Consider the following 14,847-nt stretch of genomic DNA (forward strand, 5'->3'; position numbering starts at 1 on the left):
AATTTTGATCCCGAATACGTTTGTTTTATCCAGATATTCAATGGATATACTTATTAATAATGCCACAGGAGCACGGTTTCATACATCGATATTATTTGCACTGTTTTCACAGAGTTATGTTGGTTTTTTCCTTAGAGATTTTCCTATTTGGAAGCTTCTAGTAAACTTTTTGAACTAACAATTCCAATGAACAAACCCGGGCATTTTCAATATTGATGAAACATAATTATATGTGTGTGACGATAACTTTTTAAATATGTTCCAATCTTGCCACTTGAAAATGTTTTTTTTTTTATATTTCTAAAACGGAAATTGAGACCAAAAAATGTATAATACATATTTTTCCAACAGTAGTAAACTAATCAATGTAAATGGTTCCTTTACGTCAACAACTTAAAAATAAAAATTCTCATTGATAAATGCGTAAATTTATATGAATACATACCATTTTATAACATTTGTACTTAACATATTAAAACTACTTCATGAAATTGAGGTACTTGATATGTATAATTTTATCCTTATTACATTGTGAGGTAGAGTGGATACTTTTCTGCACACAAGTGGCTTTATTCATTAAATAGCTCCTTCGCGTGTTCGGCGAATTATAAATACTTTTTTCCGGACTCCATGCGTATCAAATATGACAATGAATGCGAGATTTGATCTTCTGGAGTCACTGTTTGCTTTTATAAAACTTTTACTTCCCTGTTTTAATTTGTGTGGTTTACATGCACAGTCATGTATGTACTCGTTTTTATCCTAGGGATTTTTATGTTTTCTTCTGCGTACGGTGAGAAAACTTGTCTTTTTAAAAATTTTTTAGCTATGCAGAGTTTTGCATTGATACATTACATATATGTGTATTTATTATTTCTCATTCAAGGTTTTCAATTATCTTGTGAAAAGACTTATTCGATTCTTGCGTGACCATAAATACTTTCTTAAAATTCAACGTGAAGTCAATGAAAACAAAGGAAGAATGATATCAGTTGCGGCTCAACGAAAACATAAAGTTATCCCTTCTGTTTTTTTTTTTAATTTTTTATGCATTCAAATTGCGTAAATAAAAAGCAACGTTGTGTTCACTGTGTTAGATAATGAGATGATGATAAAGTAGATATTGTCTTAGTAGATTTCTTTTTCTTTTACAATGCGTAGTTTCTATAATAGATATGTGTTGCGTGATGAAGATATTTCAGACGAAGTGCATCTTGTCATAAACATGTATAACTTGACCCGTAATGCATATATGACGTACTTAGCAGGAACAATAAACTCGGTATATACCGCTGCTGATTCTTCGGATTATGTCCCCGTTTCAAACAGAGCAAAGTAATCATCCATATTTCAAACAGAGCAAAGTAATCATCCATATTGAAGTGTCTAAAATCACAAAAAAAAAACTAAAAGAAAAAAGCTGGTTATTTTATTAGAAAAAAAAGCCTTACATATATACAACCCCAATATATCAGGATTTCTTAATAACCGGTTTTGTAATGATTGTACAGATATCATATTGCTCCCTAGGTATAAAAAACAAGTTTTCCATAAATGCTTTTGCACAAATGAAATACCAAAAAGTAAGTCCGTTTAAAGGATGTTTTGCTGCCATAGGGATATGTAAATAAGTTTAGGGGAACCTTTTTTTTATTAATCATATCTTTTTGCTTTCAAAAGAAATATATGACTGTTGAATCATTAAGGTGAGATATGTTTCCGTAATTATACGTTTGTATTCAATTTAAGCAATATATCAAAAACACACCAATGCCAAAGTCGATGCCTGGCGCAGAGCGTCGGCTTTGAAGTCCCGAAGTAAAAAGTTTACTTTCTTACGTCGCGGGTTTGATTCCCGCAGTTGGACGTAGAGACAGTTCTCTTGGATGAGAACCGAGGTCACGCGTGTCTCTGTTTATGCTAAGACGAAAAACACCCCGTCCTGCTCAAAGGCCCCTAGTTACAAGTATAGGACAAAATATCTAGCTTTCCGCCGTCTCCATATGATGGAAAAATCCTGAGATTGACGTAAAATGACAATCCAACAAACAAACAAATGCTAGATAGAAGTGCTATTGTTCATAAAAAGACGTGCAGAGTTCTTTTTTTTTCTCTTCTTTCACTACTCATAGCCAAGGTTGTATATTCAACTATCAAAATCCAAGCAGTCTATCCCCCACCAAAAAAAAAAAATCTAAAAAAAATCCCTTATGTAAATAATGTACCTATCAGCCAACACCCCGTCTACATGGTAATTAAGTACACTGTGTTTGTTTGATATTCATACTATTATAAGTTCTTTGACGGGTATGTAAAAAAAAATTGAAATAAACATGCCACAAAAATGATTAACATGTATCATTTGATGCATGAATGTTACTTTTCTGTCTCAGGATTAAGCAACTTTTTAGGATTATTTCAATTTAAACTATAATTTTTTAAAATGTTTACTGAAAACGTCCTCATAACATTTTTAAATGGGTAAAAACTGGATTCATCAGTATGGGAACAATTCAGTGAACAGATCTCTCTGTATTGATATTTAATTGTTTAATTTCTGATGATTTCATTTTAAATTGTACAAATTATCTTCTATAAAGGAGATGCTAAATGTACTAAATAATGTATTTATTCTTACATTTTTTTATTTGAAGTAAAGTTAAACATCCCTGTATTAAACACAAATTACCCCGACTTCAGATGGACATAATGTATCTGTTTACACATTATTTGTGCTTGTGTCTAATTTCATCAGAAAATCTGGCTCTTCGGAAACCGGCTTGGCAGAGTTCATCACACGATCCCGCTGTGTCAGGTCCCGACAATGCGGTTGATGGTTCGAAAACAGACTTATCCTATCATGGAAATACCTGTAGTGTGTCAGCTGGTAAAAGAAGCAATGCTACCTTTTGGGTTAACCTAACAGAAATTCGTAGCATTTATAACATTGTGATCTACTACAGGACGGACAATGTTAAATGGGGTACGTATATAATTATATGCAATTAACTACAGAGCAAGAAAAAGTGTCTTCATATCGTCCTCTTTAAAGTTGGTCAAATAAGCAATACAATTTACTGTTACTGTTGTAAGTCTAATTGAACATGTAATATGAGATATTTATCAGTCTCCATCATTTTGCTTTCACTAATAACTTTTTGGTACATACAAGTATACTCAATACGAAAGTATCAATTTTATATACTTACTTGAGTTCAGGCACATAGTTACTACGATTTCAGATATAAACATTGTACAATTCCATGCGTTCCTAATGTCACAAAGGATCTAGGCGATGTTTTATGTACGAGCATCATAAACAAAATCTCAGTTGTTCTCATAACTTTAGGTAATGCAAGAAACACGGTGTCATTGAGTATACCTAGAACTTTGAAACAAAAATATGTCCATGGTGACAGAACAGTGGCTATCCATTCTTATCGACTAAAGTTAGTGGCGGTCGACTTAACCAGCCCGAGTCTAATTGTTTTTACCCCATGGATCTCGATAATTTTTTGTCAATTAATTTTTTTGTTGTATCTATTGTTTTCAAATAAAAAAAAATTCGAATTCTTACCACCCTGATTTCTTTAGGGGACACCTCATAATTTGTCAAATTTTACTTTTGAATTCTATGGGAATTTGTTGGAAAAGCGCTACATTATCTCATTTTTCCCCATTTTTTTATTATTATTTTGCCCTTTAGATTTCTTCTCCTGTCAAGAAGATGAAGGTCATTGTAAAGTGACCAAATTGTGAAATTTCAAAAAAGGTTACCATCTCGATTGCTCTAGGTAGTAATTACAAAGTTTTTTTTTCGATGCCCACTACCTCTAAATTTGTTATATTGTGGTTTTATACACATTGGTGCAGACTTGGTAACAACTAGCAATATTTAGATTGCTGTTTTTTTTCTGATGTTCTGTCATGAGTTTAGTAAAATATCCATGGACGTCTACGAACATATAAGCGATTTATATGCCATTCTTCAACGTTGAAGATCGAAAAGCAGCGACGTCGCTAGAGCCATTTTAGCGTTTTTACACAATCATTGTTGTAAAATCACATTTTCAGAGCAGTAGACGTTTCAGATTATTTTAATCTTATGTAAACACAATTTTTTGAAAGGTGTACTGCCGCTTCGGGTTCGTTCGGGGTCTGCTAGGGCATTGTCGGTGCCCATAGGTTATATCGTGGTCCATCAGTTTAAAATGTTGCTTACAACAATTTTATCCGAGACAAGTTTTTTTTCTCTTGATAAATGAACAAGAAAATGTGGTTTATATTATGAAATTTTTTCGACATCAACAATATACTCTCAGCATTTCCAAATGTTCTTGCCTATAAATTGTTTTAAAAAAAATGAGTACTAAGGTCATGAAAAGAGAGAGAAGGAGAAATGACACAGATACACAAAAAGAGAAGAAGGAAATAGAGTTCCTAAGTCTACTATTAATGTAAAATTGAATATTGATATAAAATTTAAACAAATTAATTATTAATTGTGCACTGCATATGCATACATGGGAGTTGTAAACCGAGTAAACATATTTAGATTAAAAGCCCAAATTTATATTTCTAGGATCATCAAATCAATATACAAGCAGATTTATGGGATTCTATGTGTACATTTCAAACACAACAAAAAGAGAAGATGGTCACTTGTGTTTTCATGACAGAAACTACACCAGAGCCACAATACCCTCCGTCGCTAACATAACTTGCCCCTTCCATGGACAGTACGTCATCTACTATAATGAAAGACCAGTGAAAGACAGTTATACAACTGGACACTCTACAAATGCCTTTACTGAACTATGTGAAGTCGAGGTTTATGGTAGGTGAAAAATATTAACTCCAAAGAAATAAAGTGAAAATAGTTATAAGAAAAGTACATTTTTATTCATTATTTATTGTGTTTATTTTTGAATCACGTGTTTTTGTATCATTTATGTATGTATATTATTTTTTTTTTATTTTTTGTAAGGCTGCTCAAGTCCTAGACGTTACGGATCTAATTGCTCAAAGGCCTGTCCGAAAAACTGCAAGAGGTACTGTCAAATAGAATCGGGAAATTGTCTACAGTGTTCGCCTGGTTACGGAGGGGACCGCTGTGAACAAGGTAGGAAATCTAAATAAGACATACTTATTTGTGACAAACAACTTGATGAAACATTATGGAATATAAGCAGTTTCTTTTAACGTCATCAATTCGTAAGTCCTATGGTCCATACAATGACATTGAGAGCAAATACAATTTATCGTCATTTCAAGTGCTGACTAATGTTTTTCATACTAATTGTTAAAATTTTATGCACACATTAAATTGTCGACGGATTTTCCCGTTATTTCCCAATCACGCGACCGGTCAGCAGAGTAAACTCATCCATGGCTGATTTGCTCTTCATCTTTTTATTGTTGAATGGACTTTTGACTTGAATATTGTTTGTCTGTATACATGTACATGTATTTTTAATTTGAATTACGTTTTAATTAATATTTTTAATTTTATTAGTCGCCCGCGTGAAGCATTGGTAAGAGCGTCTGCTGTAGAGTCGCGAAGTAAGGAGTTGATCCTTACGTAACGGGTTTGAATCGTTCTGATCCTTTGGATGAGACCGTCCAAACCAAGGTCCCGCGCCGCAATAGGTGCTGACACAAAAAAATCCCTCATCGCTCAATGGCCCTCAGCGTCGAATATAGGGCAAAAATTGTAGCTCCCAACCGGTTTTGGAGAGGAACGTTTACTCCCCGTTACACGACGGACTCTGGTTGTTGTAGGTATTTTGTTGTGTTTAAGGCTGTTACCAACAAGCATATGACTTGGTTGTATAAGAATTAAATAGAAATCTTAAAATTAAGCATATTTTTTTAACCGCAGGTTGCGTATGTTAAAAAACAAAAATAAAAAAAAAAAAAATAGTCAATTTTGACAGAAATTTTACTTATGGCTCATCATACCAATATTTCCAGCAATCCAATTTTTCATCATTCAAAGACAAAACCGATTTATCAAGGACGTAACAGAACAAAACACGCATATGTAATCCTACTCAGAAAATCTAGTATACGTAAACAGTTAAGTAAACATTCTTATATTACTTTACGTCTTTAAAGTAGAATCGAAGAAAAAACTTACATATTAAAACATTAACTTAAGCCCTCAAGGAGAAATTGTTACCATTGTAAAAGAAACAAACTATCTACAAATCTTGGATTGAAGTACCTCAATCATGTAAAAGTATGTAAACGTGGACCCCTGTCTGCGTGGTCAGCATTGCAGCAATATAATTACCCTTTATACAATAGGCCTTAACTAAGCAATGCCTGCAAATCTTAACATGGAGTTCGTTAAAGGTAAAACTATACTGTAGAGGTCCAGTATAGGAAAATAAGTAAAAACCATATACATAACAAATCATGATTTGATATCATTTGTGAAAGATATAATTTTATGTAGATTATAACATTATTGATAACAACGTTATTTATATATATTTACATTTGCAAATGTTTTCCTTTATATAACACTACTGAAAGCAATCCGTATCTATAACTGTATAACTACCGGTACGGGGTCAAGAGGCCTTAGATGTGATTATCAATAAACGTTCGACGTTATTTCTCAATGACGTCATAAAGGATGGACGCGCGTTTAATTGATTACACACATGGCGTTGGGTTTGAAAAATAATGCATTTCACACGTTAAAAGTCACAATCAGGCAATTACATGTATAAAGTATGAATAAGTCACAAATGTAAATATAAGTTATAAGGTATCATTTTAAAATATCTATAGTGCTATAGATACGGGTTGGTACTAGATCAAATTCATCATAAAACCCTTCGGGCTTTATGGAATTTAATCTCGTGACCGACCCGTATTTATATCCCGATAGATATTTCAAAATTTTACTTTATTTCTTAAATATCCTTCTATAGCTATTCACATGGAAAACACTGAAATAACTCGGTCTTGATGTTGCTGACATTTAAGTTATGTTAGTTTTGTTTGGAAAATTCATACTTGATTGATTGAATGATTGTATACTGTTTAACGTCCCTCTCCAGAATATTTCACTGAAATGGAGACGTCACCATTGCCGGTGAAGGGCTGCAAATTGAGGCCTATGCTCAGCACTTACGGCCTTTGAGCAGGGAGGGATCTTTATCGTGCCACACCTGCTGTGACATGGGGCCTCGGTTTATACGGTCTCATCCGAAGGACCGCCCTATTTAGTCGCCTTTTACGAAAAGCAAGGGGGTACTGAGGACTTATTCTAACCCGGATCCCAACGGGGCAAATTCATACTTGATATTCATACTTGATGTTTTTCCCCTAAAATAGAAGTTCATTTTTGTTTACAATCCTCTCTCCCTCGACCTGCTGACATTGATTTGAGGATTAACTATTTGATTTTAAAATTTTATGATGTAATCAGTCAAATGGCTTGTGTTTTAATTTGCATCAACACATTTGCATTATGAGACAAGCCAATCGATTGATCATTGGCATGGAAGGAAAAAAAAAACTAACAGTTATTTTTTTTATATTTACATGCTCTTGATTCCACTAATTCACGCACTACAAGCCCTGCTTTCGTCTCTGTGTTTTTAAAAACTGTGATTAACAAGTGCATTGGTGTAGAAATAAAGAACATTGTGTATTTGTAATTTTATCTCGGACAAAGAGACTGGAAATGTCAATATTAGTGAATGCATGTAAATCTTTCCTTTCGATCGAACTTGTTCACATGTAAAAGTATTTTTAAATGTTATATTTGATTCCTTTCAACACAAGTTAGGGTGTGTTTGTGTGTGTGTGTGTGGGGGGGGGGGGGTAGATTTCAATGAAAATATTCTGTTTCAGAAGGTTTGAAGAAAAATGTCGTTTATTATTGGGCAGATAATAATTTCAATAATAGCTTAAAAACACATATTTTGTTCAAGATTAATTAAAAATGCAGCAAAATGAAGATTAGAATCTTTGAAAAATACATTTACATATGTTAACTAATGATGCCCCCCCCCCCCCAAAAAAAAAAGAAAAAGAAAAAGAAAAAAATAAGAACTTCTGATGAACAAATATTTGCTTATTGAATCTAATACTAACCTTACCAGTAGTACATGTATCGGGCTGAAAGCACAAATACATACTACAATGTATTGAGTCGCAGTGTGTATCCAATGATAGATACGCAGTTTTCTTTTGCATGTCTAACACAACTGTATTGAATTAATTGATATTTAAAAATTTCATTTGTGATAATCGCGAATTGTGAAACAATTGGCTAGTCTTTTTTTTCATTCAGGTGTCCAATGAGGTCTATAAAATAATTGATTGTGTAAACCAAGCAATGGGCCGTAATTGGAGTAAATTACAACTTTAACATCAGAAACTGAAAAAGGGTATATAATATTTAGGTTCATGTTATGTATAAATTTATATATTTTTATCGTACTAACGACGAAAATCTTAATGTGGCACTTACATTTGTGGTGGAACTGTTTTGCTGATTTTTTCACTGCGGCGCTACAGAATTTGACGGTAAAACAGACCATGGAGAACCCTGTGTCATGATCGGGAAACAGCTGAAATATCCGTACACATTGCACATTTTAGTTTCTGAATTAAGACCATATAATTAGTATGTAAAACGTCATTTGACTTAATGATCGAAAGTATTTGCTCAAAAGGTTATTTTATCGAACTAAAATAAAATACGAAAAGATGGTTTTAAACAAAACTCCTCATATTCTTTTTTGATCAACTTGTTTGTCAATAGCATAAATCCTTCTAATGTTAGTTTGCAAGGCATGCTATACATGTTGCAGTGTATGAATCGAATCCGTTGTAATATAACTAAAAAAAACCTTGCAGATACATCATAGCAAATGTAACGCATGTTGATAATTGAAAAATTAAAGTCATCATTGTTGCAACGCACTTTGAAAAAATTACACAGTTTGAGTTTTTTTTCAAAGTGCGTTAAAATAGGGACAATATCAACGCACTTTGAAAAATTTTTCAAAGTGCATTATGAGTGTACATAGGCTTTTTTTACCATGTGGAGATTTACAGCACTTTGAAAAAAAAATGTGTAATACAAAAATTATAGACTTAGATTTTAGTAATTGAAAGAATTATTTGTAATAATTATATTTTTCGAAAAACGTTTTAATTTATATGCATTGATTCACTTTCATTTAGAACAAGAAGATGAGTATATAGATGGTCTCTATGTGAAACTCTTTTTTCTTATACATAGCCGTCGGTAGCAAATTGAAAGTGCCCCCCCCCCCCCAAAGGTAAACCCCAATTTTTAATGTCATTATGTATATCTTTGTAAAACATTTCTTTGTAGACCCTCAACCTTCATGCTACCGATTCCTAGGCTACACCCAGATATATGTATTTGCATAAGATTTAGTTTACATTAAATGCATGCCATGCAAACTGGAAAAAAATAAAGTACAGTAACACATTTAAGAGAGAAAAAATTCTAAAAGTATGGAAAAATCAAAATCGCTCACTTTCACATCCAGAAGTGACCTTATTACCGAAAAGTTATCCAACAGGTTCAATCATTTATCACGCCTAAGATTTTCCAGAATTTTCAAAGTGCGTTAATATGGTCAATATCAACGTACTTTGAAAAGAAATTTTATTTTTTCAAAATGCGTTGATGTGGTCCCAAATTTAACGCTCTTTGAAATTTTTTTTCAAAACGCGTTATTTTTCAAAGTGCATTGTAACACATCATATTTATTACAAAATTTGTTGTTAGATATTCATCCTTTTATAGTGAAAATCCAAATATAGAACAAAAGTTTCAGACTTTATTTCAAACTATCCGGACTTCATCGTACCAAGCTAATTGGATAAATTTTGTTGACATAAAAATAGACTTACCATGGTTAATTGGTACATGTTATGCTTTGTCCATGTATTTGAAGTGTCAAATTGAAGGTCACTGCATTCTTTGTTTTCATGTATTAGATTTTGAAGAAATTTTTCTTAGTATGAATACAAAAAAAGTATCTTTATAACCGTGTGTGATTGGTGCCCATCGAAATTCCTATAGATTTATGAAGATTTGTTCTCCGAAAACCATTTAGATATGGCCAAGCTGAAACTCAAGATTTAAAAAAAATATATATAAATTCAATGTATTTATTTTTGCATGCAATCAAAATGTATGTAACAAATATGTAATATAAAGTTCACAACATTTTTTTTCAGTATGTGAAACTGGATTTTACGGAGATAATTGTAACCAAACTTGTGGATATTGCAAAGATGATAAAACATGCTATCCAACAAATGGGACGTGTTCAAACGGATGCGCCGCTGGCTTTCAGGGCTTGCTTTGTAACACAGGTAGAGAAATAATGGGCAAAATATGTGGGTCTTTCATTTTATCTTTACTTTAAATAAGAACAATAATTAAAGAAAGTTATGAAAGAATTACATAGATTTAAAAAAGGCTACATTTTTGTTACCACCTTGGGAAAAAAATTCTTATTGTCGAGATAAACTGAAAAAAATATATATAACCACATCTTAATCGGAAATTCAATCATTTATCACACCTAAGATTTTCCAGAATTTTCAGAGTGCGTTAATATGGTCAATATCAACGTACTTTGAAAAGAAATTTTATTTTTTCAAAATGCATTGATGTGGTCCCAAATTTAAAGCACTTTGAAATTTTTTTTTCAAAGCGCGTTATTTTTCAAAGTGCGTTGTAAAACATCATATCTATTATAAAATTTGTTGTAACATTGTAGATATTCATCCTTTTATAGTGAAAATCCAAATAAAAAACAAAAGTTTCAGACTTTATTTCAAACTATCCGGACTTCATCATACCAAGCTAATTGGATAAATTTTGATGACATAAAAATAGACTTACCATGGTTAATTGGTACATGTTATGCTTTGTCCATAAATTTGAAGTGTCAAATTGAAGGTCACTGCATTCTTTTGTTTTCATGTATTAGATTTTGAAGAAAATTTTCTTAGTATGAATAAAAAAAAGTATCTTTATAACCGTGTGTGATTGGTGCCCATCGAAATTCCTATAGATTTATGAAGATTTGTTCTCCGAAAACCATTTAGATATGGCCAAGCTGAAACTCAAGATTTTTAAAAAAAAATATAAATTCAATGTATTTATTTTTGCATGCAATCAAAATGTGTGTAACAAATATGTAATATAAAGTTCACAACATTTTTTTTCAGTATGTGAAACTAAATTTTATGGAGATAATTGTAACCAAACTTGTGGATATTGCAAAGATGATAAAACATGCTATCCAACTAATGGGACGTGTTCAAACGGATGCGCCGCTGGCTTTCAGGGCTTGCTTTGTAACACAGGTAGAGAAATAATGGGCAAAATATGTGGGTCTTTCATTTTATCTTTACTTTAAATAAGAACAATAATTAAAGAAAGTTATGAAAGAATTACATAGATTTAAAAAAGGCTACATTTTTGTTACCACCTTGGGAAAAAAATTCGTATTGTCGAGATAAACTGAAAAGAAATATATATAACCACATCTTAATCGGAAATCAAAATAGAATTCTTTAATTTTTTCTGTAAATACATTTAACTTAATTTAGAATGTGCACTTGGATTCTATGGAGAAGATTGTCTCTTGACTTGTGGTAAATGTAACTCGTCGAATAAATGTAATCCAAAAAACGGGACCTGTCAACATGGTTGTATTGCTGGGTATTTGGGCTTCCTTTGTAATAAAGGTATAAAAAAAACAGTTGTAATGTAGGAGAAAAAGAAATCATTTTTCTACACAATATATAGAATTTATCAAAACGATGATTTTTTTTAAAAAATAAATGTAGTAAATCCATGAGTGATAAATCAAAATTAATATTTTAAGTTACCTATTTTTGTTTATTATTTCAACATTCGATTTTCCCTACAACTATACATGTATCTTTCATCGTCTTATGAAATGAAACTGATATATTTTTTTTTAGATGTCTAGCTTTTTTTTTCATTTAGAAAATTTGGCTTATAACCGACCAGCTTGGCAGACGTCAAGCCATGACTTAAATGTTGGTCCTTTAAGAGCGGTTGATGGACGGAAAACCGATTTTTCTCATACTGGGTACCAGTGCAGTATATCAGCTAATTTACGTAAACAGGCAACATGGTGGGTGAATCTCACTGAAATACGAAGCATACGTGACGTTATCATATACTACAGAACGGGAAACAAAAATTGGGGTAAATACAATTTGTATTTTAGCACCTAAATACAACAAAACAATAAGAAAAGCATTTTTGGATAAAATATAATACACGTATGCACTTTTGTAAAATTTAAAATAGCTTTACATATATTATCAAACTTTTAACGATGTTTTTGCTAACGTGTTAAATCTTCACAATGGAGATATCAATACTTGCATGTGGTTGACAGCAATATATAGATCAAAAAATATTTAAAAAAACAACATATTTGCAATATTAAATTTAAAACAAAAAGAATACTTATTTTGAAATTAATATTAATATTTCCGTTTTCTATTATGATGCAAGAATGCTATCTTGCAGATGAAAACAATGGTTTCACACCCCGTTTTATGGGGTTTTATCTCTACGTATCAAACACAACAAATACGCAAAATGGTCACCTATGTTTTCACGACACAAACTATACCAGAGCCACTATACCAGCTGTTGTTAACATTAGGTGCCCAGTACATGGACAGTATGTTATTTACTACAACGAAAGGCCAATAAAGAATGATAACAGAACAGAAGCTTCCGAGTATGCATTTACTGAACTCTGTGAGGTCGAGGTTTTTGGTACGTTATTTCAATTAAATAATGTCTTTATTGAAATTTTGCCTGCGGAAGTTTAAGCTGTTTTTAACATATAAACATAGAATATATAAGAAGTTAATTACATATTCCATACATATTTTCAGGTTGTTCTTCTCCTAGTCACTATGGCCAGGACTGTTCAAAACCATGTCCGAGAAATTGTGATTTATACTGTCACATAGAATCAGGAAATTGTCTACAATGTAAACCTGGCTACAAAGGAAAAAGGTGTGAACAAGGTAAGCGTCTATCTTAGGTCATTAATATCTTCCTTAAAAGAAAAATGTTTAAGTGCATTCATATTAATGGTATTGACAAGAATCATTGCAATATAAATTATAAGATGGAAATATTTTTCCTTCAGTGAAATTCATCATCAATTCTTCTTAGTTATGATTGTCACAATAGGTAAATCTGTAGAGCACTCGCTCCATGACGGTAGATGATGAGTGCAAATCTCGGCTGCGACAGAGAAAAGACGTTAAATCTTATTACATTTGTTCCTTTGTTGGGGACTCTTAAACACCCAATTTTATGTTAACGCCCCCAAAATCTACCTGATTCAAGATCAATAATTTACCGCCTGTCAATCATTAAAAAAACAATAGCTTCTGATTTGATTGACAGGTCAGCTACCTGTGCTTCCTAATAATCTGAGTTTGCATGATTTGAAAACAATTACCTGATCACGCGTCAAACGCTTTCATGTACCCGCATAGTATACACGCGGATTAGAAAACTCCAATATGTTTGAATTTTATTTCAAAAAATAATTGAAAGTAGATTATTAATACATTGACATAATAAAATATTTCTTTTCTATCTTCACTGCTGTTTGTTACTTGTAAGTGTTGTATCGTCCACGTTTTCCTGTAGAAAAAAGACCGCGTCCACAGAAACCGGCTCTATTTCCCGTAATTAGAAGTCCGACGAATTAAATTATTTTTTAAGAAACGGGATAAAAGAAAAATATTCGGCACTAATAAACGGCATTGCATAGTTTTTAAAAGATGTTTTATTTTGTACTATGGCTACAATCCGCACGATGCTGCACAGAAATTGATGTCAGAATTAATGCTCGAATTTCCTTAATGTACTTAATGAAAATGTGAAGATATATAATTAATAGTGATCGATTCTGAAAAGAAATCTTTCTAACAATGAAATTTTGTTAACACACGAAGAATCAAAAATATGGAATATTTTGGACAACATTGTTGGCCATTAAAAAAAACATTCCGATCGCGGTAAATGCATGTTCACATGCTCGACGAATAGGTGGATTAATAATTTTTTATTCCAGTAGTCAGACTTTTTAATCAAGTGATTTCTTTTATTGAAGATTAAAAAAGATAAATATTATTGATTTGTAGTTTTTACTTGTGATTTTTTCTTTTATGTAAGGAAAACTTTTTCTAAAACGGTATACAGGTATCTTATTATTATTTTTCCCTTCAAAACATTACATAATACTATGATGACGATGAATGCGTTTAGTTTACAAATAAACTTCATATTAAAATAGTTATTTTACGTAGTTTCACTGAAACCCAGACACAAAACACGTAATGTTGACCCTGATTACCAAACACAGACTTCCGTTGTAATTCTACGTATACACAGATTTTTGACATCTTGGGTATTGAGGGTCTCCAGGTAAATAACACCACTGTTACTTTGACCACTCCCTCTCCTCAGGTAACCGTACGGTAAAAAAATTGGGTCCTTAAGTGAACCTTGTGGGTCATCTAGCGAAGACCTTACTAACAGAGACACCGTATCACGACATGTGATGGCACAATTAAAAAACCTGGCTATTTCCGTTTAAAATAGAACATTACATGAAATTAATGACGTCATATTTCCAGAATGGTACTCCTTCATACCATTTTCTTTTATGATCTTTCGCAGTCATGAAAGCAACTAATACTTAAGCCAATTTTAAAAACATTAAATTTTCAAAACCGTACCATCTTCTTTCATTG

At 32.1% G+C, this 14,847-nt stretch overlaps 1 protein-coding gene across 1 annotated transcript; it reads left to right on the forward strand.

Moving 5' to 3' along the window:
- Nucleotides 1-421: 421 nt before the first annotated feature.
- Nucleotides 422-13,101, forward strand: LOC134232809 (protein draper-like; the record flags this gene model as incomplete). Its single annotated transcript, XM_062714791.1, has 9 exons — nucleotides 422-793; nucleotides 2,756-2,983; nucleotides 4,583-4,837; nucleotides 4,988-5,122; nucleotides 11,248-11,385; nucleotides 11,632-11,769; nucleotides 12,035-12,259; nucleotides 12,590-12,844; nucleotides 12,967-13,101. Coding segments are annotated over exons 1-9 (1,561 nt in total), but the record flags the coding sequence as incomplete, so codon positions are not given.
- Between the last annotated feature and the right edge of the window lie 1,746 nt (nucleotides 13,102-14,847).

This window comes from Saccostrea cucullata, unplaced genomic scaffold (assembly GCF_032062105.1).
Source record: "Saccostrea cucullata isolate Sc308-1 unplaced genomic scaffold, CSIRO_AGI_Scuc_v1 ctg14326, whole genome shotgun sequence".
NCBI classification, from domain to species: domain Eukaryota; kingdom Metazoa; phylum Mollusca; class Bivalvia; order Ostreida; family Ostreidae; genus Saccostrea; species Saccostrea cuccullata.